At 33.9% G+C, this 27,894-nt stretch overlaps 1 protein-coding gene across 1 annotated transcript; it reads right to left on the bottom strand.

The window, feature by feature from the left end:
- Positions 1-116: 116 nt before the first annotated feature.
- On the bottom strand, positions 117-27,894 carry LOC105334789 (uncharacterized). The gene is made up of 34 exons (XM_066066119.1): positions 27,862-27,894; positions 27,620-27,668; positions 27,338-27,540; positions 26,780-26,837; positions 24,965-25,141; positions 24,379-24,509; positions 23,118-23,346; positions 22,704-22,892; positions 21,979-22,149; positions 21,661-21,725; positions 21,323-21,524; positions 20,797-20,964; positions 19,953-20,552; positions 16,562-16,729; positions 14,483-14,742; positions 14,110-14,272; positions 13,550-13,672; positions 13,183-13,421; positions 12,592-12,892; positions 12,236-12,387; positions 11,883-12,021; positions 11,139-11,265; positions 10,088-10,496; positions 9,869-9,953; positions 9,667-9,730; positions 3,413-3,477; positions 3,220-3,262; positions 2,630-2,899; positions 2,197-2,345; positions 2,029-2,095; positions 1,218-1,273; positions 745-844; positions 529-572; positions 117-303 (listed from the first exon to the last, which is right to left on the bottom strand). Exons 1-34 carry the CDS (start codon positions 27,877-27,879, stop codon positions 191-193), a joined length of 5,397 nt encoding a protein of 1,798 aa, XP_065922191.1. The 5' UTR covers positions 27,880-27,894; the 3' UTR covers positions 117-190.

The following is a 27,894-nucleotide window of genomic DNA, read 5'->3' as shown; positions in this document are numbered from 1 at the left end:
ACTTATTTCCGTTAACTGCTACAATTCGTCTAATTTTCTGTCCTTTTCGAAAACGACTAAATTATCTCAACATCTCAGCCATAAGTTTAAGTTGAAATTGAATAACAAAAAACACCTTGATGGGGTTAATGACACAATTTATTCTGACGATGGGTACATTGCTTTGTTCCTAGCCTCAAGAGAGGGGCCATCATTTCTTTTTGCTGTTCCGACCAATGGGTGGGGCTGATGGTGCCATCGGGGGTGGTGGGGGCGCAGGTAGTATGGGGGAGACTCCCACTGGTGGGGGTGGGGCTTCAGGTACTGAAATAAAACGACCATCAGAATGTGGAAAAAACTCGCTCCATGTGGCATGTATAAAACAACCTTTCATGAAATAAAAATGCATGAATCATATTCAGGAAATCCATGAGAGAGAGAGAGAGAGAGAGAGAGAGAGAGAGAGAGAGAGAGAGAGAGAGAGAGAGAGAGAGAGACAACAGTATACTCAATAAGTACACTTGTTTTATAAATTAATCATTGACCTACCCACAAAGTTTCGATCTCTTCCTGAAACTTCAACCAGTTCTTCTCTTCAAGAAAAGAAGAAAAAGGTCATGATTCAACAACAACCCAAGATTTTCATCATTAAAATTGTTTCAAATAATACATAATTATAACAGTTCAAGTCTCCTTCCACAGTCTAAGACTTTGATCTATTGATAATTTGATTACTTAACAAATAATTGACCATAAGGCCCTTACTCTGGGACATCCTTCTGAGCATTGTCCATGGGTTTGTCAATCTTTATGTTTCTGTGGTCACTGTAGGAATGAGGAGCAATGAAGGACAACCTTGCCTTGTCTGTCAAGTTAACAAAAATTTAGGGATATCATAAGTTAAATTGCAGATCATGCACAGTTAATTCTTTGGCATCTTTTTAGTACATCTCTTTTTTTCTATCTTTTACCAAAATATAAGAAGTAGAAAATCTTTACAAAGATGAAATTAAATAACTGTAAGATTTGTCAGACAGATTACTATAGGTCACTTTGAGGAATGTCACACAATGAATACAATGTACCCACAATGACATCTTTCATGCATATATTCAGTTGTGTGAGAGTATGGGTACTGTACATGTACATTGTCATTTTGTCTATGACCCAACACTATATATTTATTACAAACTACCTCATGCTATTACACAAATACCAGTATTAAAACCAATACTTACCATCTTTGGGTGTGCTCTGAACATTTGGGTTTCCAACCACTATTCTAGTCTTAAATCTATTAAGTAACAAAGAAAAAAAAGGTACTGGTAAGAATATATGCATATATATGTGTATCATTTTTATAACAATTTATACTTTAAAAAAAAGCCAATTATGAAATAACAAATATATTAAAAACATTATATTAACAATTTTAAGTAATTTAATTTAACATGGGAATAAGATAAAAGACAAGTGAAAATCTGTAAATGTGTCAGCAAACCAGATTTTCTTTTATGTGAACTGTAACCATAATCCATGTCAACCCTGAATTGATAAACTCTACCTACCATATCCAGTGATATGGAGTACCCTATATGCAATATTGTGCCTAAAAATGACTAAGTTCAAAAGCTGGTATTTTTTTTCATAAATTATTAGAAATCAAAATCCTACCAATATGCAAACCTCTGATATATGTACAATTGATCTGCGAAAGAACAACTTCCTATCTTAAAAACTGTAGGACTGCCTGAGTTATCCGTACAATAAGGGTACCCCATATATTTTGCCCAAAAATGACTAAGTTCAAAAGCTGGTATTTTTTTCATAGATTATCAGAAATCAAAATCCTAGCAATATGCACACCTCTGATATATGACTTTGTACAATTTATCTGCAAAAGAACAACTTCCTATCTTGAAAACTGTAGGAGGAGTTATCCGTACAATGAGGGTACCCTTTTAGCAGCCGCCCGCCCGCCATTTTCACCATTTTAATAACCGGATTTTTCCATTGGAAAACCCTGTGAAAAATGAAAGATCTACTCACATCATGGGTGGGTCAGCAGGCTGCATGTAGGAATTATGGACATCTTCCTGTTCCAAATATGGTTCCCCTAAAATTCAGATAAAAATACATTATTAGCGCAATTCTACATGAAATCAACAGCCATTGGTTGCTGAAAAATAACTCAAGTGGAGATATAAATGTACTGACTTTGAGGTGTTCTTGGATGATCATTCACAAACTCAGACTCAACATCGTCTGTCATCACGATGCCACCCTGATTTCCAAATGTGGATGCCACGTTTGGCAACACTGTCCTTTGAGCAACACTACTCCGTGAATCAGTGCCATGCTGAAATCTAAAAAAACGAAATGAATGCCTGCTTGTCTAAATGCGAAACTTTAAACACTGAATTTTTTACACACATTCAGTTGTGTGCTTGTAAAACTTGGATATCACAAACATATATAATTATCTCAAAGACCATTGATTTGTCAAAGTGAATTTATATAACAAACTACTGTTTCTTTATGTAATTGAAATTCTACAACATTTCAATGGGGTATTTTTTAGTCTATTGAAACTGAAGATAGCATTTAAGGTTTGACTTTATCATAATCATGACCCAATTTAGGAACCAACCTATGGCTTGGAGATTGGCCCATACCAATATTATACATGGCAGAGTCATTTCCTCTGGTGGGATACCCTTGGTCAATCACATCATTAGAGAAAATTCTCTCCCCCTCCCTGGAGTGCATGGGAGGGAGACCACTGACAGAAGTCCCCCTTGTTTCATACACGTTGCCCTGAGAGTCTGTTACATATGCAACAGATCTATCTTTCACACTAGCTTCATGACGACTTCGAAGAGTGTCAAAATATGTTAATGGTCTTGGTATATCTTCTGATCTGAAATGGAATCAATGGACATTATTTGGACTTTTAATTATCATTTGCTATACATTTATAAAATATGCTTAGCAAACGTTTAACATGTACTTGTAAGCACATTAGTAATAAATTCCTTATATTACGCGGGTACTTAATTCCGCGATCCCGCTGGTTTGCATCACATCGCAAGAATATATAATCATGAACATGGAACTTTTCTCCTTATTTCTTTTAGTTCTCAGCTCTCAAAAAATAATGGCGAGATTTTAAAATCCACTTCTCCCAATTTTATGCGGAAATTAATTCCTCGCGTTTAATAAGGAATCTACATTAATTACCCATCATTTGTGTATCCTTCCATCTGTCTTTCCTCTGAGACACCTAATTTAACATAAAAGAGAGCAACTGCAACATCATTAATATAATTTCAACAGAGTTTTAAAATATCACATAATCAAATTTTGTTCATTTTTGAATATTTCTAAATTAGAGGAAGTGGAATATATTAGGTTTTTTTTTCCAATACACCACCTTCTTTACTGCGTCTTCTTGAAGAGCTTTTCTTTTTCTTGCTAAGGGACCCTCTTGAAGATTTTCTTCAAAATTATAAGTGCAATTACTATAATGATTATAAACTTAACTAGACACGATCTCGTTGCGAGCAACGAGGAGGTCTTCCGTCCGATTTTTAGAATACGGAATGACCTTGCTCATGATCTTCGTCAACGAAACGTATCTGGAAATGGAAGCGGGGTCTAAGAGTAATGGGTGAAAGACTATCTACCCCTTTTGTGTCCCTTTTTTGAGGGATCAGCTCCTTTTCATTCATTTTAGTTAAAAGGGATTTTTGTGTACTGCTAATAAGTGTTTAGAAATTGGTTATCGTTTTTGAGATATATGTGAAAAATCGTTTTGATATCTGGTCCTAAGTTCCTTTTAGGGTCCAGATAACAAACAATATATGGTTGTACATTGTTACGCACATTATTTTGAGTATCTTTTGATAAATACTGCTTTTCGGAATGTCCTCCATTTTGAGATATAGAGGATCAGAGTTTTGGACTTCTGGCCCCTTAAAATCCCTAATTACGTAACGTAGGAGTAAATGATTGCCATGTATAGGTAAATAACGTTAGAATAAACATAATTGCCTCTATAACGGATCAAAAAATATTTCACAGTAAATATTTATCATAAAAAGTCTTTATAGCCCCTCAGCCCCTTATTTGAAGGGACAGCCCCTTTTTTATGATGTCATAAGAATGTGTTTGTCAATTCAAACACATTTTGTTCAACAAGTGTTTGAAATTCTGTATCGTTCTGGAGATATCTTGAGAGGGTCGATTTAGGGGCCGACCCTGTTACTCCTTTTAAGGACCGTATCACACATAAAATATGGTTGCATATTGTTAAGCTTAATATTTTGAGCATCTTTTGATCAAAATTGTTTTTCAAAATTTTCCTCCATTTAGATATATAGAGGATCAAAGTTTTGTACTTCTGGCCCCTTAAAATCCCTAATTACGTAATATAGGAGTAAATGATTGCCATGTATATGTGAATAACGTTAGAATAAACATAATCGTTTTTATAAGGTATCACAAAATATTTTACAGTAAAAAGTTATCATCAAAAGACTTTAGAGCCTTATCGGCCCCTAATTTGAAGGGCCAGCCCCTTTTTCTTTATCTCAAATGAAAGCCCTTGTCAATTTAAACACATTTTGTTCAACAAGTCTTTAGAAATTCTGTACCGTTCTGGAGATATCTGGAGAGGGTCGTTTTAGGGGCCGACCCTTAAACTCCTTTCAGGGACCGCATAACAAAGAAATTATTGTTGCAGAATGATAAGCTCATTATTTTGAGCATATTTTGTTCAATATTGCTTATCAAAATGTTTCTCCATTTAGAGATATTGAGCATCAAAGTTTTGGACTTCTGGCCCCTTAAAATCCCTAATTACGTAACATAGGAGTAAATGATTGCCATGTATAGGTGAATAACGTTAGAATAAACATAATTGCTTCTATGACGTATCACAAAATATTTTACAGTAAAAAGTTATCATCAAAAGACTTTAGAGACTTATCGGCCCCAAATTTGAAGGGCCAGCCCCTTTTTCTTGATCTTAAATGAAAGCTCTTGTAAAAATAAATTTTAATTGCTCTACATGTCTTAACAAAATATTTTCGAGAAAAGAGATAATTAAAGAAAACCAAGAAAAATCACTACATTTTTTATATCTCAATTTTCGGGTCCAGGCGAGCTTCGGCGCCTTTTGCACCAAACATAAATGGCTCACTTTAGACAAAACTACAATCATTCGTCTACAATTCCTGAAAATTTGAATTTGATATCTTTTATCGTTTAGGAGGAGTTCGACGGACAAGTTGACCCTCTTAAAATCGCTAAAACATCAATATCTCTGAAACGGAAATGACGTCATCAAAATAAAAAATTTCCAATAAGGTTCAGATAAATATCTATTAGATCTGAAAGTTTCATGATAATCGGCCGAGCCATTTCCGAGAACTCGCGTGCACAAAATTTGTAAGAAAAAAAAAAAACAAAAATAATAACTAGAGCAAAGCTCGTTGCAAAGCAACGAGTGGGTCTTCCGTTAATGTCGGAAGTAAAACTGGAAGTAAGTAAAGTAAGTAAAACTAAGAAGCAGAGCTCTTAAACCAATTACAAGTGTAACTTAAAAATAAAAGATGAAAAAATCGAATTATTCCTGGTACGACTTAACAAAATACGAATGATTTTAAGAACGACTTAACAAACACCTTTCCCATTTCAAGAACGACTTAACAAAAAAAAATCCGAATGTGTTCGGATTAAGTACGACTTAACAATTATTTTTGGTACGAGTTAATTTCACTTTAAACATTACGCTATTTTTTAAACCAAGGACGCGGAATCAAAATTTCCGGAAAAATCAATTTTTAAACCCCGATATCTCTGTAATGCATCGTCCGATTTTAAAACGGGTTTCGGTTTTAAATTAAGCTTAATAAAAGCTTCTTTGCTGCTTTATGATTAATATCAAATTATTGGTCAGAAAAGAGTTATTATGAAAAGACTTAGTAGCCCTTCTGGCCCCTAATTTGAGGGGTCAGCCCATTTTTCTTGATATCAAATAAAAGGTCTCGCTAATATAAACATATTTTGTTCTACAAGTGTTCATGAATTGTAAACCGTTCTCGAGATATCTGTACAAATGCGTTTTAGGGGCCGACCCTTTAACACCTTACTGGGGCCACTAACAACAACATTTTTGGTATCATATTGTTAAGAACATTATTTTGAAGAACTTTTGTTCTACATTGCTTTTAAAAATATTTCTCCTTTTTCAGATATTAATGATCAGAGTTTTGAGTTCTGGCCCCTTGAAACCCCTAATTACGTAATATATGACTTAGGTATGGTAATGTATAGATGAACAGCTGTAAAATGAACATTTTTGCTTCTATAATTGATAACAAAATATTGTTCAGTAAAGAGTTATTGTAAGGAGACATTAGAGCCCTCTTGACCCCTAATTTGAGGGGCCAGCCCCTTTTTCTTGACATCAAATAAAAGGTCTTGTAAAAATAAACATATTTAGTTTATCAAGTGTTCACAAAATGTTTACCGTTCTTGAGATATCTGTACAAATGTGTTTTAGGGGCCGACCCTTTAACTCCTAAATGGGGTCATAAACAAAAACATTTAAGGTAGCATATTGTACAAAACATTATTTTGAACAACTTTTGTCCTACATTGCTTTTAAAAATATTTCTCCTTTTTCAGATATTAATGATCAAAGTTTTGAACTTCTGGCCCCTTGAAACCCCTAATTACGTAATATATGACTTAAGTATGGTACTGTATAGATAAACAGCTGTACAATGAACATTTTTGCTTCTATAACTGATAACAAATTATTGTTCACTAAAAAGTTATTGCAAATAGACTTTAGAGCCCTTTTGGCCCCTAATTTGAGGGGCCAGCCCCTTTTTCTTGATATCAAATAAAAGCCCGTGTAAATTGAAACAGCTTTTGCATTACATGTTTTAACAAAATATTTATACGTCAAAAGATATTACGGAAAATGTGCGAAAATTTTGTGAAAAAATTTGGTGCTAATTTTCAGGTTCAGGCGAGCTTCTAGGCCTTGCGCATTTTTCGCAATTGGAAGCATGGAGGGAAATCTACAGACATTCATCTACAATCCCTGCAAATTTCAAGCTTTTATCATGATTAGTTTCAGAGGAGATGCGTGGACAAAATGACCCTTAAAAATTTACAAAATCGTCCATATCTGAAACCGGAAGTGACGTAATCATTTGAAATTTTAATAATCAGTAGCGACATTAATGCTTAATGAATCCTAAAAATTTGGTGTAAATTGGTTGAATAGTTTCTGAGAAATAACGCTCCAAAAAAGTCAGAAAAAGAAAAAAAAGTATAATAATAAAGAACTAGAGCAAAGCTCGTTGCAAAGCAACGAGTGGGTTTTCCGTTAATGTCGGAAGTAAAGCTGGAAGTTCCTGTAAGAAGCAGAGCTCATAAAATAATTAAATAGTAACTAAATTATAAAAGATGAAAAAAATCGAATTATTCCTGGTACGACTTAACAAAATACGAATGATTTTAAGTACGACTTAACAAACACCTTTCCGATTTCAAGAACGACTTAACAAAAACAATCCAAATGTGTTCAAGTACGACTTAACAATTATTTTTGGTACGAGTTGATTTCACTTTAAACATTACGCTTTTTTTAAACCAAGGACGCGGAATCAAAATTTCCGGAAAAATCAATTTTTGAACCCGGATATCTCTGTAATGCATCGTCCGATTTTAAAACGGGTTTCGGTTTTAAATTAAGCTTAATAAAAGCTTCTTTGCTGCTTTATGATTAATATCAAATTATTGGTCAGAAAAGAGTTATTATGAAAAGACTTAGTAGCCCTTCTGGCCCCTAATTTGAGGGGTCAGTCCCTTTTTCTTGATATCAAATAAAAGGTCTCGCTAATATAAACATATTTTGTTCTACAAGTGTTCATGAATTGTAAACCGTTCTCGAGATATCTGTACAAATGTGTTTTAGGGGCCGACCCTTTAACCCCTTACCGGGGCCACTAACAACAACATTTTTTGTATCATATTGTTAAGAACATTATTTTGAAGAACTTTTGTTCTACATTGCTTTTAAAAATATTTCTCCTTTTTCAGATATTAATGATCAGAGTTTTGAGTTCTGGCCCCTTGAAACCTCTAATTACGTAATATATGACTTAGGTATGGTACTGTATATATGAACAGCTGTACAATGAACATTTTTGCTTCTATAATTAATAACACAATATTGTTCAGTAAAGATATATTATAAGAAGACATTAGAGCCCTCTTGACCCCTAATTTGAGGGGCCAGCCCCTTTTTCTTGACATCAAATAAAAGGTCTTGTAAATATAAACATATTTTGTTTAACAAGTGTTCACAAAATGTTTACCGTTCTTGAGATATCTGTACAAATGTGTTTTAGGGGCCGACCCTTTAACTCCTAAATGGGGTCATCAACAAAAACATTTAAGGTAGCATATTGTACAAAACATTATTTTGAACAACTTTTATTCTACATTGCTTTAACAAATATTTCTCCTTTTTCAGATATTAATGATCAAAGTGTTGAACTTCTGGCCCCTTGAAACCCCTAATTACGTAATATATGACTTAAGTATGGTACTGTATAGATAAACAGCTGTACAATGAACATTTATGCTTCTATAGTTGATAACAAATTATTGTTCACTAAAAAGTTATCGCAAATAGACTTTAGAGCCCTCTTGGCCCCTAATTTGAGGGGACAGCCCCTTTTTCTTGATATCAAATAAAAGCCCGTGCAAATTGAAACAGCTTTTGCATTACATGTTTTAACAAAATATTTATACGTCAAAAGATATTACGGAAAATGTGCGAAAATTTTGTGAAAAAATTTGGTGCTAATTTTCAGGTTCAGGCGAGCTTCTAGGCCTTGCGCATTTTTCGCAATTGGAAGCATGGAGGGAAATCTACAGACATTCATCTACAATCCCTGCAAATTTCAAGCTTTTATCATGATTAGTTTCAGAGGAGATGCGTGGACAAAATGACCCTTAAAAATTTACAAAATCGTCCATATCTGAAACCGGAAGTGACGTAATCATTTGAAATTTTAATAATCAGTAGCAACATTGATGCTTTATAACTCCTAAAAATTTGGTGTAAATCGGTTGAATAGTTTCTGAGAAATAACGCTCCAAAAAAGTCAGAAAAAGAAAAAAAAGTATAATAATAAAGAAAAAGAAACCGTAGAATAACAGAAGGGTTTTCCGTTGAAAACGGAAAACCCTAAAAAGAAACCGTAGAATAACAGAAGGGTTTTCCGTTGAAACCGGAAAACCCTAATAATAGGGAAGAAGAAACCGAAGAAAAACAATAAGGTCTTCCGTTGGAAACGGAAGACCTTAATAATAACAGATTTGTGTTTTTCTTATGTCATAGTGTCTCTAATAGGCCTAAAAGAAAAAAAAAACTTATTTCTGTTGATGTTTTGCGATAATCAGTTCAAAAACTATTCAAGGGTTTATACCTTAAGCCAATTAAGTCACATTTTAAAAAAAAATTGTGCACAGTACATGTATGAGCTGCACATTCTGATTTTTGTACGTAGCAAAGTTTTATACTGGACAGAAGGCACATGGACTGGAGGCAGAAGAACAAACAGATATTTCCAGTGCATAAAAGTAAAGAAATGTTACCCCAATATGGCATCTAGAGCACCATCAATATTTTCTTTCAAATCTTCATCTTTCTCTGGGAATTCTATAATCATTAAAATGTATATATGTACCTATCTGGTGAAATTATAGAGACTTTCATTTGAAGTAGGTAGCATGTGGAATTAAAAAAAATATACAGGACCTGACTCATTATTTTCTTCTTTTTTTCTAAAACACATACCTTCCATGTATCCTTGTGGCATCTCATATCCTTGTGGCATCTCATGTCCTTGTGGCATCTCATACTCATTCCCTTGAAAAAATACCTTCAGCGAGAGTAAAATACAAGTACAATTACATATAAAAAGACAATTTTCATACTTTTTTTAAAAGAAATAATCTATGATGAAAATTTTCTTTCATCTATATACCGCAGATAATTAATAAACACGAGTCAAACCTGTTTGTTATGCATGGTGTTTCTGTCACCCCCGTAAGGTTCCAAGTACGTGTAGTCATCAAGGTCTTCGATGGTGTCGTAATAGTTTTCTTCCAAGTGATGAGGCGGAGTCTTGTAATGGCTAGCATCTCCATCACGAGGCGTCGTAACGTTACTAGTATCCTCGTCCCGTGGCGTATTCAAATTACTGGTATCCTCCTCGTCGTCTCTTGGCGTATTTACATTGCTGGTATCTTCGTCTCGTGGTGTATTGAAATTACTGGTATCTTCATCGCGCGGTGTGTTCAAATTACTCTCATCAACATATTCATTCATGTTAGCCCCTTCCACATTTTCTTTATTTTGTGCTATATGTAGTTCAGACTTCCTGATTTGTTCTATTGTCTGTAACTTGGACATTACTTTAGCCCTAAAACAAACCATCATTAATTTCAACATTTGTAAACTGAGATAAGTGGTATTAATTCCATCAAGAATTTTTTACAAATCATACTGAATTACAGGATAATATTAGAGTCTTTTTGCCTTCCACCTTGAAATTGGCAAGGAATAGTTCATAAATACATGTAAGGACTATTGAGACTCAACCATTGTGGAAGAAGAACTAAAAACTTCAAATTTATAATGAGGTACTATCACCGACAATAAAATGTGAGCCAATCTTAAATCCAATTTAAATTTTCATGTTTATATTTGAAAGATTTTTAGTTCTATATTTTATACTTATTCATCCTAATTGGGATTTGATCCACAAATAAGCAACATTGACACAAAAGGATTTTAAATCTTAATCTCTCACAATTCTCTAATCATGCAGGGTCAAAGAATACCAGTAAATAAAATGATCCACTCTTTAAATGTGACTTGATAACAATACATATAATCATGCCTGGCTCAAAAAGCATAAATAAATTTCAGCAATTAGTGATAAATCATAAAAAGTCAAACATTCAATAATTACACCTTTGTTTTATACCATGACAATTATGTCACCAAGAGAAATGTATAGTACAATGTCCCAAAATAATCTTTCAATCCTTTGAACACTTACACTTTCTGTTTTCCCACCAGATCAGCTCTGTATCGGCAGACCAAGATCAAACAGATGATGAACACCACAGGAAGGATGGCTGCCACAATGCGGACTCCCACCTCCTCCTTCCTTGCCATGCTCCACACTGTAACGAAGGACTAATAAAGTCTAGAGATCTAACATCTACTGTAGAATCATTATTGTTCGTGGGGGACCAATGGCTTTCGCGCGTAACCCTTGTCCATGAATTTATACATCCCCACGAACCAAAAGACAATCATTATTTTAATATTTATTGAAATTATCCCGATTACACTACTAACATGTATGTACCCACCAACCAAGAAAATTTTGGCTACCCACGAACATTGACCCCCACGAATAAAAATGATTCCACAGTACTTTGTATGCATACAAATCAACTGTTTAAACTATCTAAATGGATTTCAAGGAATGACAGGTGGTTTATATTTTCAAATAAACCACAATAATTCAATTTCTTGCTCATTGGACCTGTGCGCGCTATTTAAATAAAGCTTTACAATTAAAATTATTTTGAATTTCCCAAATTCTGAAAATTCAGTTCTATTTCTGTTCTATTTCCATTCTATTTTTTGAATCTTAAATCAATGGCCAGTGAATGAGGAAACTTTTGTAAATGCGTCTTTGTTTTATTTTGGAGGGTGATAAAACATGTAAGACGATAGATGAATCAATAGATGTATGACGTATAAATAACCATATAAATCTACAGTATATTACCATTCACAGGAACAGGTTCTTCCACAATGAAGGCGTGCTGTACCACAATCACCCCGGAGTGATGAACGACACACAGGTAGATCCCCTCGTGTCCATCCCCCACCAGTTCTAATCCACTTGTGAATGGCTGACCACGCAACTGAACAGAATTTAACAAACTAAGAATTAAAAGCGACATACACTTTATATCATCTGCTATTCTAAAAAATGTCAGCTTAAACTCAAAAAATTTTACAGATATATTCATACCTGAGATAAACCGTACAGTAATGTATTACACATTGTCTTTGGTCATAACATAAAAGCCATATTAAATGTAAATGTAACAAAATTAAGAATGCATGTAGTATAACCTTGTCATGTATTCTCTTGGTTTTGTTTTCATGGACAAGTCTGTCGCCCTGAAACCACATAATGTCTACATCTTCCGTTTTCCTTGCGTAATATGCATAGTCACATTTCAACATGACATCACTCCTTTCACTTTCTTTTATGACATCACTAGCTAAAATATACATTAGAATACAGTATATGTAAAACAACTTTTTACACCTTAGCCAGTGTGTATAAAATTACCATAGCATACCCTATCTGAAGTAAATTATGATTGACACATATAAAAATGAAAAATTTAAGGTGTTTAAAAAGCTAAGTGAAAAAAACGATACTTTTAAATTGCAGTGTTGGCATCCATATCTTTATTTCTAACCTGTGTAAGTCATCCCCATAGAGTTAAGGAAACCTTTTACATTCATAATGGCTGCTCCCTTCATGTCCACTCGCTGCCCATTTATTTTAAGGCGATAAATGTAGCCCACGAACCCAGCATGTGTTTTCGCTCCTCTGTCCAGTTGATACTTATCCTCGATTTCCCCTCCACCAATGAACAAAGTTCTGCCAGCTGAGTAGTGCGGACCGATGGAGTTCAGTTCTATAGCTGGGCCATTATTCAATCTTATTTTAGCTGTTCTTTTCTTCACTACTAAGGAAATGTAGTACCAAGCTTTTGGCTGAAAACAATGTTATTCCCCCAAAAATTAATAAGACTTGTACAAGTATACATCTACAGTTTGAATATGTAATAGAGGAGAAGGGCACTCAGTGACCATAACCAGGCTCGAACTTGGGACCCTTCAGTTTAAAAACCAATTTACGCTCTACCGACTGAGCTAATTAAGGGCTAACCCACTATAGCTAGTGTTAGTAGGAGTGTGGCAGTACTGAGCCCATTATATACACACTATTACACATACATTAAAACACATTTCCTCCTCCACTAGTGTTCAAACATTATAAATACCTGAATAATTCCTAAGCCTGTACACACACGTTTCTTGCCGCAATTAAAACAGAAATCTAGGACCGCTTTTTTCATCTTGATAAACAAGTACGAGTTTTCCTCATTCCCGGCATTGAACAGCAGAAGACCACTCAGTCTGGAAGCGGAAAAAATGATATCCACGGAAAACCGGGTCGTTCCCACAACAGACAGCTTCATGTAGTTGTTGCCATGGAAAAGTGGATAGGCAACAGTTGGCTCTGGAGAAAGAAACGTAGAAGAAGCAACTCTTAATGAAATCATTTCAATCTAATCTGATTACAGTATCATTTTTTTTTTTAGATTTGTGTGATATATGCATGTAAATATCAGCCCCTTGAATTGATACCTAGCTGAAGATGATGAACTCCGACTTTTTTGTAGGGTGAACCATACTCTGCTTTAGAGGTATCTTTGAAGAGACTGAAGGCTCGGAAGTTCACTCTTAATGAGGCAATCTCTCCAACAAAGCCTGTAAAATATCAGATCCTACATGTAAAGTCTGAATCAATCTATAAAAAGTTTGTATTCATAAGCTACAAGCAGCTTTATCAAATATATAAACATAAGAATTATATTTTAAGAAAAACAATTACCGTGAATACTGTATATCCTGTTATTTTTATGTGTCACAAAATTTGTGATAAGGGAAAATGTTACATTTTTTTTTCTATGCGTCGGTCATCTTTTGCAATTTTAAAAAGTTTCTTATAGCAATTACTGGATATTATTTCTGCATATTCGATGTAAAAGTGATTGCGAAAAAAAAAATCATCACAAATTAAACGGATATACTATAAGTTTTGAAAGTACATGTACACATCTATATATGTATCAGAGAATGTACTTTTCTGCTAAAATCAATAGCTAATATATTATGTGGAGATTTCATTTTGTGCTTCGACATACCATTCTCTTTTGTTCTATGTTTGTCCCAGCCCACACTCATCATTGCATCAAAGTTCAACTCTCCATTGAATTTCACCGTCTTATTTCTGTGTTTCCCATCATCAACCCTCATAAATGCATGACTTCTGAAGATACTGACCAAAATAGTGTGCCAAATTTTTTTCTGGAATTTGATTTTATTAAACTCAATGTAGAATTGAAATACATACATTGTTCAGTGCTCAAGTGTTCTTGCCTGAGCTGATAATACATAAACTTAAAATCAACAAAACATATCAGCTAGTACTCAAAGGGTATATTTGTAATTCAAATGGTACATATTGTCAAAATCAGCAAAATGATGTACCGGTAACAGAAATGATGATTCCAATACCTTCAATTTGTTGGGATATTCAATTTCAAGTCCAAATTTTCCATCGGAAGCCTGCAACACGGGCTTTCCCTCTTCCAAGGTCAAAAGAACTTCGTGAGCACATTTGGTGTCATCGCATTTCCTAAAGCGATGTAGGAGCACCCCATCATCATTCAGAGGCTTAAACAGAATATACAGCACCAGAAAAGGCGTGGCTTTCTTGTGACTTTTATAACTAAGAAAACCTTTGCCTTTAAACCCTATTCCTTTATCATCCAGATCTGAAAAATAAACAAATTTTTTTGGCAATAGCTTTTATAGGATAATAATTAAGAGTTCCATAAAAAACATCTGTCAAAAAAGGGCTATAATCATAGAAGATGATCATATGACATTAATTTCGAGAGTATGACGTCACATTTGATACATTAAGACCCTGGTCATAAATCAGCGTGCTAGATGAAATTAACTTAAGAAAGACAACTTTAAATTGAAATAAAGTGTCTAAATTATTTGAATTTCTTTAATATTTGTAAGATAATCCTTTAAATCAATTCTTGAATGTCACCTTACAAATGAAGTGTGAGCCTCATTTTTAACATATTTGTTGTCTTTTTGTTGATAGCATTTGTTGCCTTTTTGTTAAAGCATTATGGACAAAAAGTTCTACTTCACTTCGATGAAAGAACATAGAGATTCTTATAAAAATTATACCTAGCAATGTGATTAGTTCTGATTGAGGTGTCTCTAATGAAACTGCAAAACAGCTAGTTTTCATATATATATATATATATATATACAGTGGAGCCTCAGTTATCCAGACGCTTTCGTTCCCAAGTCCAGTCGTCCGGATAGGTGAAGCGTCCGGATATCTGAAATGTGTCTATTGTTGTCATGAATGATAATGTATTTGTATTGCCCCAGTCACACATTCACGGATTAAATGCCGGATTAGCTACGGAAGCGATCCGGAATAATTTGTGGCGATATGTATTGACCCGTGGCTTTTCCGTCTGTTATCGTATCCAAACGTAGCAATACTTGTATAGCTGCGACAATTTTTGAACATGTTCAAAATTCCACTACGGATGAAACCACTGTAGTACTTCCTAAGAAAAACTCACTACACCATTTTAGAACGTAGAAGTCCGTTTTAACTCTGTATAAATCTGAGTAACTCGTATGTATCAATTTGTATCCATTCCATAGTGCATCCGTACTAATTCCGTATCATTAAATTTTCCGGTTCAACCTTGGAAAATATTCCGTAGTAGAACCTAGGAGTTGATCTGTGAATGTGTGACTGGGGCATTAACGATTATTTGATTTTCCGGTGTCAACCGTGGACAATATTCCGTAGTAGAACCGTGGAGTTGATCCGTGAATGTGTGACTGGGGCATATACAAAGGCTGGTGTTGATACCAGTTTTTTTGCCTTTCATACCATATAGCAACACATGCTAGAGTTGTCTGTTGATATGAACGTTTTTAGATATAAAGAACTCTGTTTTATTTTATTATTTGTCATGAAATATTAACAGGACAATAATGATAACCGAATTTAGCTAAATTCTTTGTGTCCAAGTGTGGTATGTGTGTGATACACTGCTGTTTGCAATTTTCCAATTTTTGAAAGTGATTTGGGAAGTCAGTGTGTTTATACAAGCTACTCATGAGGGTCTAGCACGTAAAAATGTTTGAAACTTAATTGACAGGTGTAATCTTTTGTACTGAGTAGGGTATCATCAAACTTTACCGTCCGGATAAATGAAGCAAGATTAGTAGTAAATCAGTGTTTTGTGGTATAAATAGACTGTCCGGATCCGGAACGCGGAATTCCGGATAAATGAGACAAAATAACGTATCAAAAAATCTGTTCCCAAATAAAATCGTCCGTAAACTGAAGCGTCCGGTTATCTGGCGTCCAGATATCTGAGGCCCCACTGTATATATAATATATATATATATATATATATATATACATATATATATATATATATATATATATATATATATATATATATATATATTTATATATATATATATATATTTTTTTTTTTTTTTTTTTTTCCCCCTGATATGCAACAAGTACTTCACTACCTGGACATGGTTTTTTAAAGCAGTGTGCAGTTTCCGTTCCTGATCCAACACAATTCTTCCCGCCATTAGGGAAAGGGTCTGTGCATGTTCTTTCTCGCACATGGACACCTTGCTCACACCTTTGACTACATTTTGTCCAGCTTCCCCAGTTGGCCCATTTGCCATCAACTACAAACATATTATAGAAGGGAATCAAATCTACAGAGAGAACTAGCATTAATTATATATTTGTATTACTATAGATTTCTTATTTTACACGAGTACTTTTAGAGATTTTAAAATTCTTGAGATGATTCTTGATGCTTCTCAAGATTTTACGCGGATATTAATTCCTGCATGGCGTTTAATTAGGAATCTACAGTATTTGATTAACCATGATGCAAAAATGTCCTTTAAAGGGACTTAGACACGATTTGAGCACAAAATTCTAAAACTTATATTTCCATTTTTAATGTTTAGAATGATTAATTTGAGTATGTTTAATGCTTTTGAACAATTGAAAGTTAATTATTGAGTTACAGACCCTGAAACGTACTACTACACCACACGCTCGCTACACGCTCGCTAAACGGTTCACACGAAACGCTGAACGGTTTACACGAAACGCTGCACGCTTTGCCCGAAACGCTAAACGATTTACACGAAACGCTGAACGGTTTACACGAAACGATTCTCGCACGAAACGATTTGCTCGCTTTTCACACGCTTTGGACACGCGTTTATTCTGATCGATTCGGGTCCTCTCGGATTTTTACCCTGACTCTCTTATTAAGAAGTAATTTTAAGAAAACACGAAATAATAGAAATAATGATATCAGAAACATATATGTACATAAGTATTGAATTGATTAATTAAATTAATTTGGTACTTATATTTAAAGCAAAAAATTATTTATTCACAGAATTAGCCAAAAATATTACTTCTATAAATATATTTATTGCTCAAAAGAAATATCCATGATTCTTATTAGTCCCGTTAATAATAAATATTCCAGAGTAAAAAATTACCGTAACGCAATATTCAATACCAAAAATAAAATCCGTATGATTACAAACTGAAATTGGTTTTTTAGTATTCGCCGGGATTTGTTTTTTCTTCTCACATTAATATTTTTATTGGTTTCAGAGAATACGATGTAAAAATACTAACTGACTGTAAATAAACCTGTAATTATTTACATTGATAATTTTGAAAGTTGTGTAAAACAGAATTAGTCACATAAGTTAGAAAATGCTATAAAACAACCGATTAAATTTTTTTTTATGTCGAATCATTCACGTAAATAAATGTTCCGTACATAATATCACAGAAAAAAATCAATGGATTAAACAATAAAGAAAGTTTTCATTACTATTTCGGATTTTGGAAAGAACAAAACATAAAAAATGATTTAGATTTTTGTCTCAATATTCGTATACATAACCGGCGCCCCGCATAACGGCATACAATATATCTATCATAATCTATTTGAATTAAGTACCCTACATATAGATTCCCATAATTATTAATTGCATGTGCACATTTTAGCAAAATTTCAGTGTGTTAATTACTTGTTGTTTTCCGTTATCAGTGTTTAAATAATTAAAATAATAACTTATAGAAATATTTTTAATCGGGATTCAGAAGAATTTACTTCCCGCATTTCATAGAAATGAACAGTATATCTTCTTTCTACGTTTACATTTAATTTTGTTCAAATTAATGTTAAATAATCTATCATTGAAATTGTGTGCATCACCAAATTCTGATTCCGACTACCTTGAAATCATTAAATTTTCATTGGCTATTGACAAAAAAAGAGACGCATGACCATCCAGTGAAAACGAATACACAAAGTTTGATTGACAGGTTCAGCCAGGTGCATGTCTTACCCGATGTCAGAGTTTATACGTACTGGTTGTACACAGCCGAATAGTCTTAGTAACTAGTCTTCTTTCAATACGCGTACTTTTCTTTTGTTTGTTAAAAATTAATTCAATATTGTAAAAAGATAAGTATATCATTTCTTATAGATTTTTTTCACGAGAATATCTCAAAGGAGTTTTGCCAATCACAAACAGTTTAAAGTAATGTTTGACACGAGCACTATTTTGAAACAATTAAATTGTCAGAGAGTTCCGAATGAAATCTGATGAATGTTTCACACGGTTCTCGCACGCTTTGCCCGAAACGATTTACACGCTTTGCCCGAAACGCTTCACGCTTTGCCCGAAACGCTTCACGATTCACACGAAACGCAAAACGGTTTACACGAAACGCTACACGGTTTACACGAAACGTTTCTTGCACGAAAGTCGCACGCTTTTTTGGTGTAGTAGTACGTTTCAGGGTCTGTATAAGCAAGATAAAGAATTTGAAATTCTTTGTTTTGTAAACAAAGCTCAAGTCTTGTTATTGTTTACATATGTGTTCTTTGGTATGAGTTTTGAATAAAAGTTGCTTTTTCTGTTGATATTATTTATTAACACATTGAATAAGTTTACTTAGTTTGCTACTAGTCATTTTTTCAAAGAAATGGTAATTCCATACTTTACATTATTGGTAAACAAATATAAGACTTAAGCTTTGTTTACATAAAAATGAATTATCACTTCTAGCTGTACCTCTCTAAAAACTTGACTTCTAACATGCAAATTTTGGTCAATTACTCAAAATGCTCAAGTAAATCATTTCATACATGAAAATTAAACTAGAGGTACTGTGAGCAAGTTAACAATCGATACTCCCCCCCCCCCCCCTTGAACTTTCAAAATGACCAAAACACAAGGTCAGGACATATTTACGGGTCACAATCAGCAATCTTTGTGTACAATTTTAGCTTCCATCGTTTTCCATTGCAAGATATGGCCTACACATGTATTATGTATTTATTTAAACAATGACCTTGAACTTGCACAACTGACACTGGGTCAAGTTCATGACACATCCTTAGGCCATAAGCAATCTTTATGTGAAGAAGGAACTTCCACTGTTTCTCCATAAGAAAGGTATTCAGCAGTCAAAAATTATAAACTTTTTCTTTCATTGACCTTGAATTTGCTTGAATGACCTTAAGTGAAAATCAAGACATCTTTTGGGACATTAAGAACTTCCAATGTTGCTCCATTTGAAAGATAAGGACGATTGCACAGACATACTGACAGAAGGACAAGGTGATTCCTATATACTCCCCAAACTTTGTTTGGGGGGGGGGGGGGGATAAAAATTAAAGTTTTGATCTAAAATCATGTCTAATTCCCAGTTGATCAATTGATGTCCTATATTGTAAATACATACATGTAGTCATGACTTAAGTCATGGACAATACATACACCTGTTGACTTAAGACATCAATCAATGAATCCAAATACAGAACATTTTTTTAATCTTGAACAGAAAGGGAGGTCTTACTTGGACAGTCCTTTACATTACATCTGCTCCTCATGTGTGTGCCATGAGCAGAACAAACTTTCAACACCCTGACTCCTTTTGGAAGTTTTGGATTGTGTGGCCTTATCAGATTTTGTGTGTGGTGGAGCTGATTCCAGTGATATCTTGATTTCAAGTGGTGGCTTGCCACTGCTCGTTTACCACGCTTCGGCTTTGGCAAAATCTTTTGTAAAATCACTCTTAGTTTATCCTGTTGCTTTTTCAACTTGTCTGCTTCATATTTGGTTTTCAAGTATTTTTCATAAGGAATTTCACCACTGTGTTTGTCCTGTTTAGCATTGTTATCAACATTCTTTTGCTTTGCCTTATCTTTACTGACAACGGGACCACTAGAGGTAGGACTAGTTTGCTTTCTATGCTGCTCCTTGTTGATTTTCTTTTGGACTGGTGCTGATTTTGGAGCAGCCATTTTTGGTTGATAAGAATGACCACCAATGGCCCCTTTTGACTTTTTCCTGGGTAGAACAATACATTTTCTGGTACGGAATCTGGTTCCTTTTCGGCCACATGGTTGAGAACAGTGGCTCCAATTTTCCCACTCTCCAAACTGCAGATAGGCATCTTTTAATAAAATATTAAGCATATTTGAATAAAGTTACTTTCATATGATTCATTCCAAAAAACTGCTAACAAAGGTTTTCAAATGCATGTATAGGTAAAACAGGTTTAAGCAGGAATCCATACTTTTGCATATTTGATTCATCAATAACATTTAATTGTTACCAAAGGTTTTAACAAATTATGCATGTCCCAGGAGTTAAACATGCATGCTTTTGACATTGTTAAGTACCAAAATATGACTTACTTTTGCATGGTTTCATGTTGCATTTTCTTTCCTCTGAGGGAAACTCTGGGCAGGTCCCTCCTCCACGTGGGTAGGGGTTGTCACATTTCCGATATCTAGTCTCCACTCCCTGTCCGCAAGTGACTGAGCAGACGGACCAACTCAGCCAGGTACTCCAACCTCCCTGAACTGGGAAAAGACAGAAGAATTATCAGAAGGTTGAAGTTTATCATCCCTCTTCACACATTAATTTGTTAAAAAATTTTCAACCACTATCTATTTTTTATTATAAAGAGTATTATATGGCCATAGAAGTTGTGGCCATTTTACGACTATACATATCTCCTCAAAAAAAGAGGTCTATATTAAGATATCAGAAAACATTCAAATTTTAAAGAGTAAATAATGCAATTTTTCTGAACTAGAGATTAGTTTATAGCTAAACAAATCCTTTTTTTAAATATAAGGGGGATCTGATGGTTGACTTGTTGACAAAGAGCCTCCTTAAAGCCAGCAAAATATTCAATATGCTCTACTCCTTCACTACCTGGGCATTTTGCAGTGTTGCACAACTGTCTCTGGAATATTTCTCCCGAGCATTTTCCCTCTGTCTTACAAGCTCTCTCCCTCCATCTGAATCCTCCCTCACAAGACTTTGAACACCTAGTCCAATTGCTCCAGTTCGTGTAATTCTTCTCCACAGCTTTGATCAGTGGGTTACTGAACTTGTCGCCTTTAGCAGGAGTATCCTGAAAGAAATTATGGCATGGTCCTGTTCTTTCTATTCAATATCCAACGAAAAGATTTTTCAAATTTTGCAACTCAAGTTTGTTTTTTTTGCATTCCATATAATATTCTATCATATTTAGGAGATAAATCACATACCCCAGCTGTTGGTGCTAATTTTATTTGCAGCGCTGGTTTCTTGAATTTCTTTACTTCCACATCCCCTATTATGCATCAAAATATTATAACATTTATAAAACTGTCAGACTTTTTAACTAAACTGTTAAATGGAGAGATTCCGAGAGAAGCTAGAGTATGCAGACATTCAGGATAAAGAGAAAAGATAAAACTACAAATTCATTGTTGTGCTATTCATGTGCTACTAAAAATGGCCATTCAGCCACCATTTTCAGTTATTTCAATTTAACAAAAAGTCAAAGTTGTAACTTGTAAGAGCCACCTATTTACAAATCTTACAAGTTTCATCACACGGGCCTCGACAAATACTGGTTTCCACTTCGTTACCGATGCAGGACGCACTTCCTGTAGGGTATGGAAAATTACACAGGCGGAACTGAAACTTCCTGCCAATGCCACAGCGAGCAGAACAAAAATCTATAACCTGCCAGGAGGCCCAGCCTCCTTTTGCTAAAAAAAGAAAATAAATAAAAAATCAAACCCCCTTTTTTTTTACTATAAAACACAGCTGTATTACCTGCATTTTAAATAAACAAGAAAACATGCAGCTTTTTATAGAGTAGAATTTACATTAAATATGCTAAGTACCATGCATACACCAAATAAAATTCAAGCATTGAGATTATTTAGCAAATTCCATCTGAAAAAGTTGCATGCAGCATTGGTGAGTTAATATACATTTACTTTGTAGGTCTTTCAAAAGTTTGGTAATTAATTTAAAATGTTTTGAGCCAGCATTTCCAATGTACTGCCCACAAATAAACAAAAACACTGAAGTCAAATTTATCAAATTTGACTTTATGTTTTTAATATCATTATAAAATTTTCCATTTAATTGTCTCAATTTACATGCATTAATGGACTGAATTCATGACACATTGAATTTCAACAAAAACTTAAAAGAACATTGTATAGACTTGGTCATGAAAGTAACAGCCTGAGGTTTTTCTATCATCTCATCCTAATTATCTAAGAAGCGTATGAATTTTTTACTTTTGATTTACCTGGACAATCTCCATTAAAACATGGTCTGAAGATGTGTAATGCATTGGTGTTGTTCCCAAGGAGCTGTTTCTGGCATTTGTTTCGTACTAAGCATATCCGTCTTTTGGACTGAACTCCGTATTTCCCACAGGAAGCAGAACATGGCGAGAAATCAGACCAGTCCGAGAAATAATGTCCAAAAACCATATCTATTTCATCAAAGCATCTAGTGATTTATCATCACAAAATACATATGAATTAAATTTCCATACTATCAACTCTGTCAGCTTTAAATTATGAATGAAAATACAACTGCAGGACACTGCAAATTCAATTTGAAAATAAACAAAAAATATCTATTTACAATATTTCTTTTAAGAAATTTATTTAGATTTTAATCTAAAAGGTTGCATTAAGGGATAGAATGTTAATACCTGCTTTGTTGCACCTCCTTCCAAAACAATGATGATTTTGATAGGATTGGCCGATACACTGGTATCCCCCATTCCTAGGGTAGGGTTTCTGGCAGAACCTTTCTCGCTGTCGATAACCTGATCCACACACTGGCTGGCAAGCTGTCCACGAGCTCCATCTTGTCCACCCCCCATCCACAGGGCAATCTCGATTATTGAATATACACTGCAAACTGGCCCAATATTTTTCCTTTAATATGAATAAAATTGTTGATTAAAACTACTAACAAGCATAATTTTAGTAATGTTAATCTCAAAAGAAGTCAATCAGTTAAAAAAAAATGTCAATAGATAGCTTATATTTTCGAATTGTGTTTTACATAATCTTTTGTATTGAAAAAAGGGAATCTTTTTCTCTTTTTTTTGGCTCATGTTAGAATCCCTGGTACTGTACCAGTTATCGGCTAAGACCAGTTATCGGCTAAACTGAGGGTTCGGGTTTATAGCATGCAACTATCCGAGATTTTTTTAATTCAGTCGTCTGTTTCGAATAAAGAAAAGTAAGTTTGCTTGAAAACTTTCTTGAATATGTTTTAAACATGAGCTTTAACAATCATTGTTTACCGCTGATTTACATCTTCGCACTTTCAGCTGTGGGGAAAGTGACGTAATAATTTAAAAATAGAATATGACCTCTTTGTGATACGTTATTATATCCCTTCTTTGATTTGACATATAATATCAATACATATAAAATTTCTAAACAAAAGGAATTCACTAAATACTGAGAGATTCATGGCGCAGTTAAACGCCTGATTGCACAATTATGTATTGAACAGCATACGTTTTTATGTATTACCGTATGATGATAAACGGATAATTTTATGAGTTTTGTTTACATGTATAATAACCCCCATGACCTAAAGGCTGACCCCGCAAGGGACATAATTCAATTTACACTTTGCAGAATATAAAATCAAAATGTAAAGGGATTTTACTGTGTTATTATCACGAAGCCGATAACTGGTACAGTAAATCGTAAAAACTCGGCAAATTCGGAGCGTGCTAAATAGCACAAAAACAATATGTTTGGGTTCTAAGTGATGATATAATCTAACTGATTGATAAATAAGAAGTTCGCCATTTAAAGTATGTCAAGTTTTATTCAAATATATCAAGAAATAAGGAAACACGAAAAGAAAACGTAAAATTATAGCCGATAACTGGTACAGCGCCAGTATACTTACATCCAATATGACACATGATACACAGAGTGACATACCATCTCCTTGCCATTGAGATAATGAGACACATCATCATATGTACAATGTCCAGATTCACATTCTTGTTTCAATTTTGGGAAGCCCTCATTCATATAACTGAAATATGTCTCTGCCTCCTTTCTGTCTTTTGCTTATTAAAAAAAAATTAAAAGGATTTAATTAAAACAGATAAGGACCTAATTATCTCACGCATATTTTTTTTTCATGATATATTTCCATTGTTCTTTTAATTACTTTTTCAAAAGACATACTATTACATGTATATTTATTTGATGTAATTTTTCTCGATCGTTCTTAATTGTTTTATAACTCTGATAAATAACAGTATTGGAAGCATTTACTGAAACACAGCCTTTCCCTTTTACCAACTTGAAGCCTTTTTTTGAAAATAACAAATAAAATATCAGTTTTCAGATCTGCTTCAAGATTTGCTTTTGTCTAAAACTAATTTAAATTTAACTCATATATTCATTAACATACAATACATATTTCTATCATGTTAACTTGTTAAGAATATTTTCACTTCATTTGTGATTCTGGTGCATACCTTAATCACCTGTCAGTACTTTTCAGTTCTTTGATTACCTGTCTTTTTACAATGTTTGATGCATCCCTTATAGTCAAGAGCTGGGCCTGGGCAAAGCAAGCCATATCTTATGGGTATTGGGTTGTTGCACAGTCTGTTCCTCCACTGCTTTCCTTGTAATCCACACTTGACAGGACATTTGGACCAGGCAGACCATGCACTCCATCCACCATCCACTGGCAGGCACCAAAGATAAAAGTAAATACTAGCTTGCCAAAGTCATCATTAAATGTTATGAAAGAGTGCACCTAGCTATGACAATACATACTTTATATAGCTGACCTGACTCATTGTGTTTGATATTGTAAATGAAGTATTATAAGCATGTCATAAAATATGACATATAATGGGGGAATAGCAAGCACATATAATTAATGAATCCAAATTAAGAATGCACTTAATTATGAGAACATAATGAAATCATACTACTCAGTAGTAACTTGCAGATATTTATGTTCATTTTATTACATACTTGATAATAAATATAGGTTTTTTTGCATATGTGATACAGATGACATCACAAAAGGGCTGATACGGATCCGTATCACACCCCTTGCGGAACTTCTCTGCCTTTTTCGCTTCGGTATTTGTGTACGTTACAGACGAAAAATAAAACATTTGTTACAGTCTACATTTTTAAATGCAGTTGAAAACTTCAAATGCTAGCAAATGTTTTAAAGCAGTAAACTTTTAAAACCTGAGTAAATTTCGGTTCTGTAGCTACATGTTTGTTAAAACAATTAGATCTCATATTATGTACATGAACAGACTTTTCTCAAATAATATGTAAAGTCAATCTAATCAAGTTTTTTCAAAATTTTATTACTAAGTATGTAATAAATATAATAATAGATACCCTTTAATTTCCATATCAATACTTGTATCAGCCCTCAACCAATATCATCCCTTGGGCATTCGGCCCTCGGGCTGATATTGGAGTCTCGGGCTGATGCAAGCTGTGATATGGAAAAGGGTATATATAATTCTCTATATATCTAGTTTATATTAGCTCTAATATATAGCCACTATACTCTCTCACGAGATATATTCAATACACATTTTGCTTTAATTACTCAATATCAGTATACCTCAAAGTTAAAATGGATGTTCATTCAAAAGTATGAAAAAATTACAAGATTTTTTTTAAAAACTCCATCTTTATCTTATCAGGTTTCAATACACAGCATAAAAGAGTCATAGCACCTTTTCCCATTATTTTGCCTGTATCCATGTTTGAATGGAGAGTAACAATTACTAAATTTTAACAATAGATACAGTACCTGTGAGAGGCTGTTGCAATATAATTTTCAAAACATACAATTACATGCATTAATTGAACAAAAAAAAATCATCTTATTGAGATTCTTAATGGGAAATGTTTACATCTCTCTCCATTAGGAAATACTTGAGCCACCTCCCACAATTTTTCAACACTATCATCCTTGTAAGTTTTATGTCTGTTGCATTGCAAAATTTCTGTAGACGTAATTTCTACTTATGATAATGTATTGAAACCTGAAGCGAAAGACCAGGGGGTGTACGTTTTAAACCAGATTATCTGGACTTTTCTCATTCTAGTGGATGAAGGTTATATAGTTTGGCCAACAAGGCATTTATGATTATCGGAATTAATAAAAATTAAAAAGCAGTGGAAGCAGAAACTTGAGATGGCGTAATATATAGAACATGTACATGCATGCAATTATAAAATTCTTTAAAGTTAATTTTGGCCAAGGGTATGATTTTCTCATATGGGTTATATAATCTTATTAAGGCTGATCACCATTAATTATTCTTAGTAAAAGGCAACTTACCTGGACATAGTTTGACTTGCTCGAATTTGAAGCAGTAATATATTTGATAAAATCTCAGCTGTAAAGAAATTCATAATTTGGTATCAGATTGTAAATGCATATAAAAGGAATACTGTAAACCAATTTTTTATTTGTGATGGCTAAGTTTTTCGATTTAACAGAGAAAAACAGGTTCGCAACAATTTTTTTCCTGATCAAGCCTTGTATATTCACACTTCAATTATTTTTACACCCATACAGCAAAGACTGGTTTGCTGCACGAACTATCATTTGCAGGCTCTCACGTACCTTATGAATATTTACTGCATACAAATAAAAGTTGATTTACAATAAAAATGATGTATTTCATGAAATAAATACAATCACTTTGCATATATTTCTCTTTAATATAAGGTAAATTACAATCTATAGAAACGAAAGGGCTCCTACAGATTGATGAAATCTTAGATACATGTATGATTTCATCCCTCATATTATATATTTCATAACAATACTTTGGTTAAAATCAGTTCTTAACATTTTTGTATAAAACCGCACTAAGTGAAATTCAACGCATACCCTTTCCAGTTCAGATACACCAGCTTTGAAAAAGTTCTTTGCTATCTTGTATGATAGAATCGCCGTTCTAGGACAGACATTCTTGGTTGGAGGCGCACATTGTGCAAGGAATCGATTTCGAAGTTTAGGAGAGGCTATCACATCTTGGGATTTGAGGAAAAGTTTTTCTAAATATTCTTTATCCTGTTTTGACAGCGCGGCTCCTAATAATGAATCAAAACAGTGAAAGATCGTTCAATCAATTTTTTTTTTACATTCGATGATGTGCAAATCGTATCTTACCGTATGAACCCTCTGTCACCAACCACAGAAACAAACAGGCCCAATATGCCTAAAAAAGCAGGAAAAGTGTTGACGAAAAACTGCTTATCCAAGATATTTCAAGAAAACGTCATTTTGTGCAAACATTTGTTGTAGGTGTAGGCCTATTGGGTAAATAATCTCATGCATTTTAGAGAAAAAAGACTGACAACTCAATAACCTGGAGCCGAATAAATAATGCATGCGTGGAATGTGTGCATTACCTTACATAACACAAACATCACAAGCGCGTTTTC

The sequence above is a fragment of the Magallana gigas genome, chromosome 7 (assembly GCF_963853765.1).
Source record: "Magallana gigas chromosome 7, xbMagGiga1.1, whole genome shotgun sequence".
In the NCBI taxonomy this organism is placed as follows: domain Eukaryota; kingdom Metazoa; phylum Mollusca; class Bivalvia; order Ostreida; family Ostreidae; genus Magallana; species Magallana gigas.
This window is presented reverse-complemented; position numbering and strand designations above follow the sequence as displayed.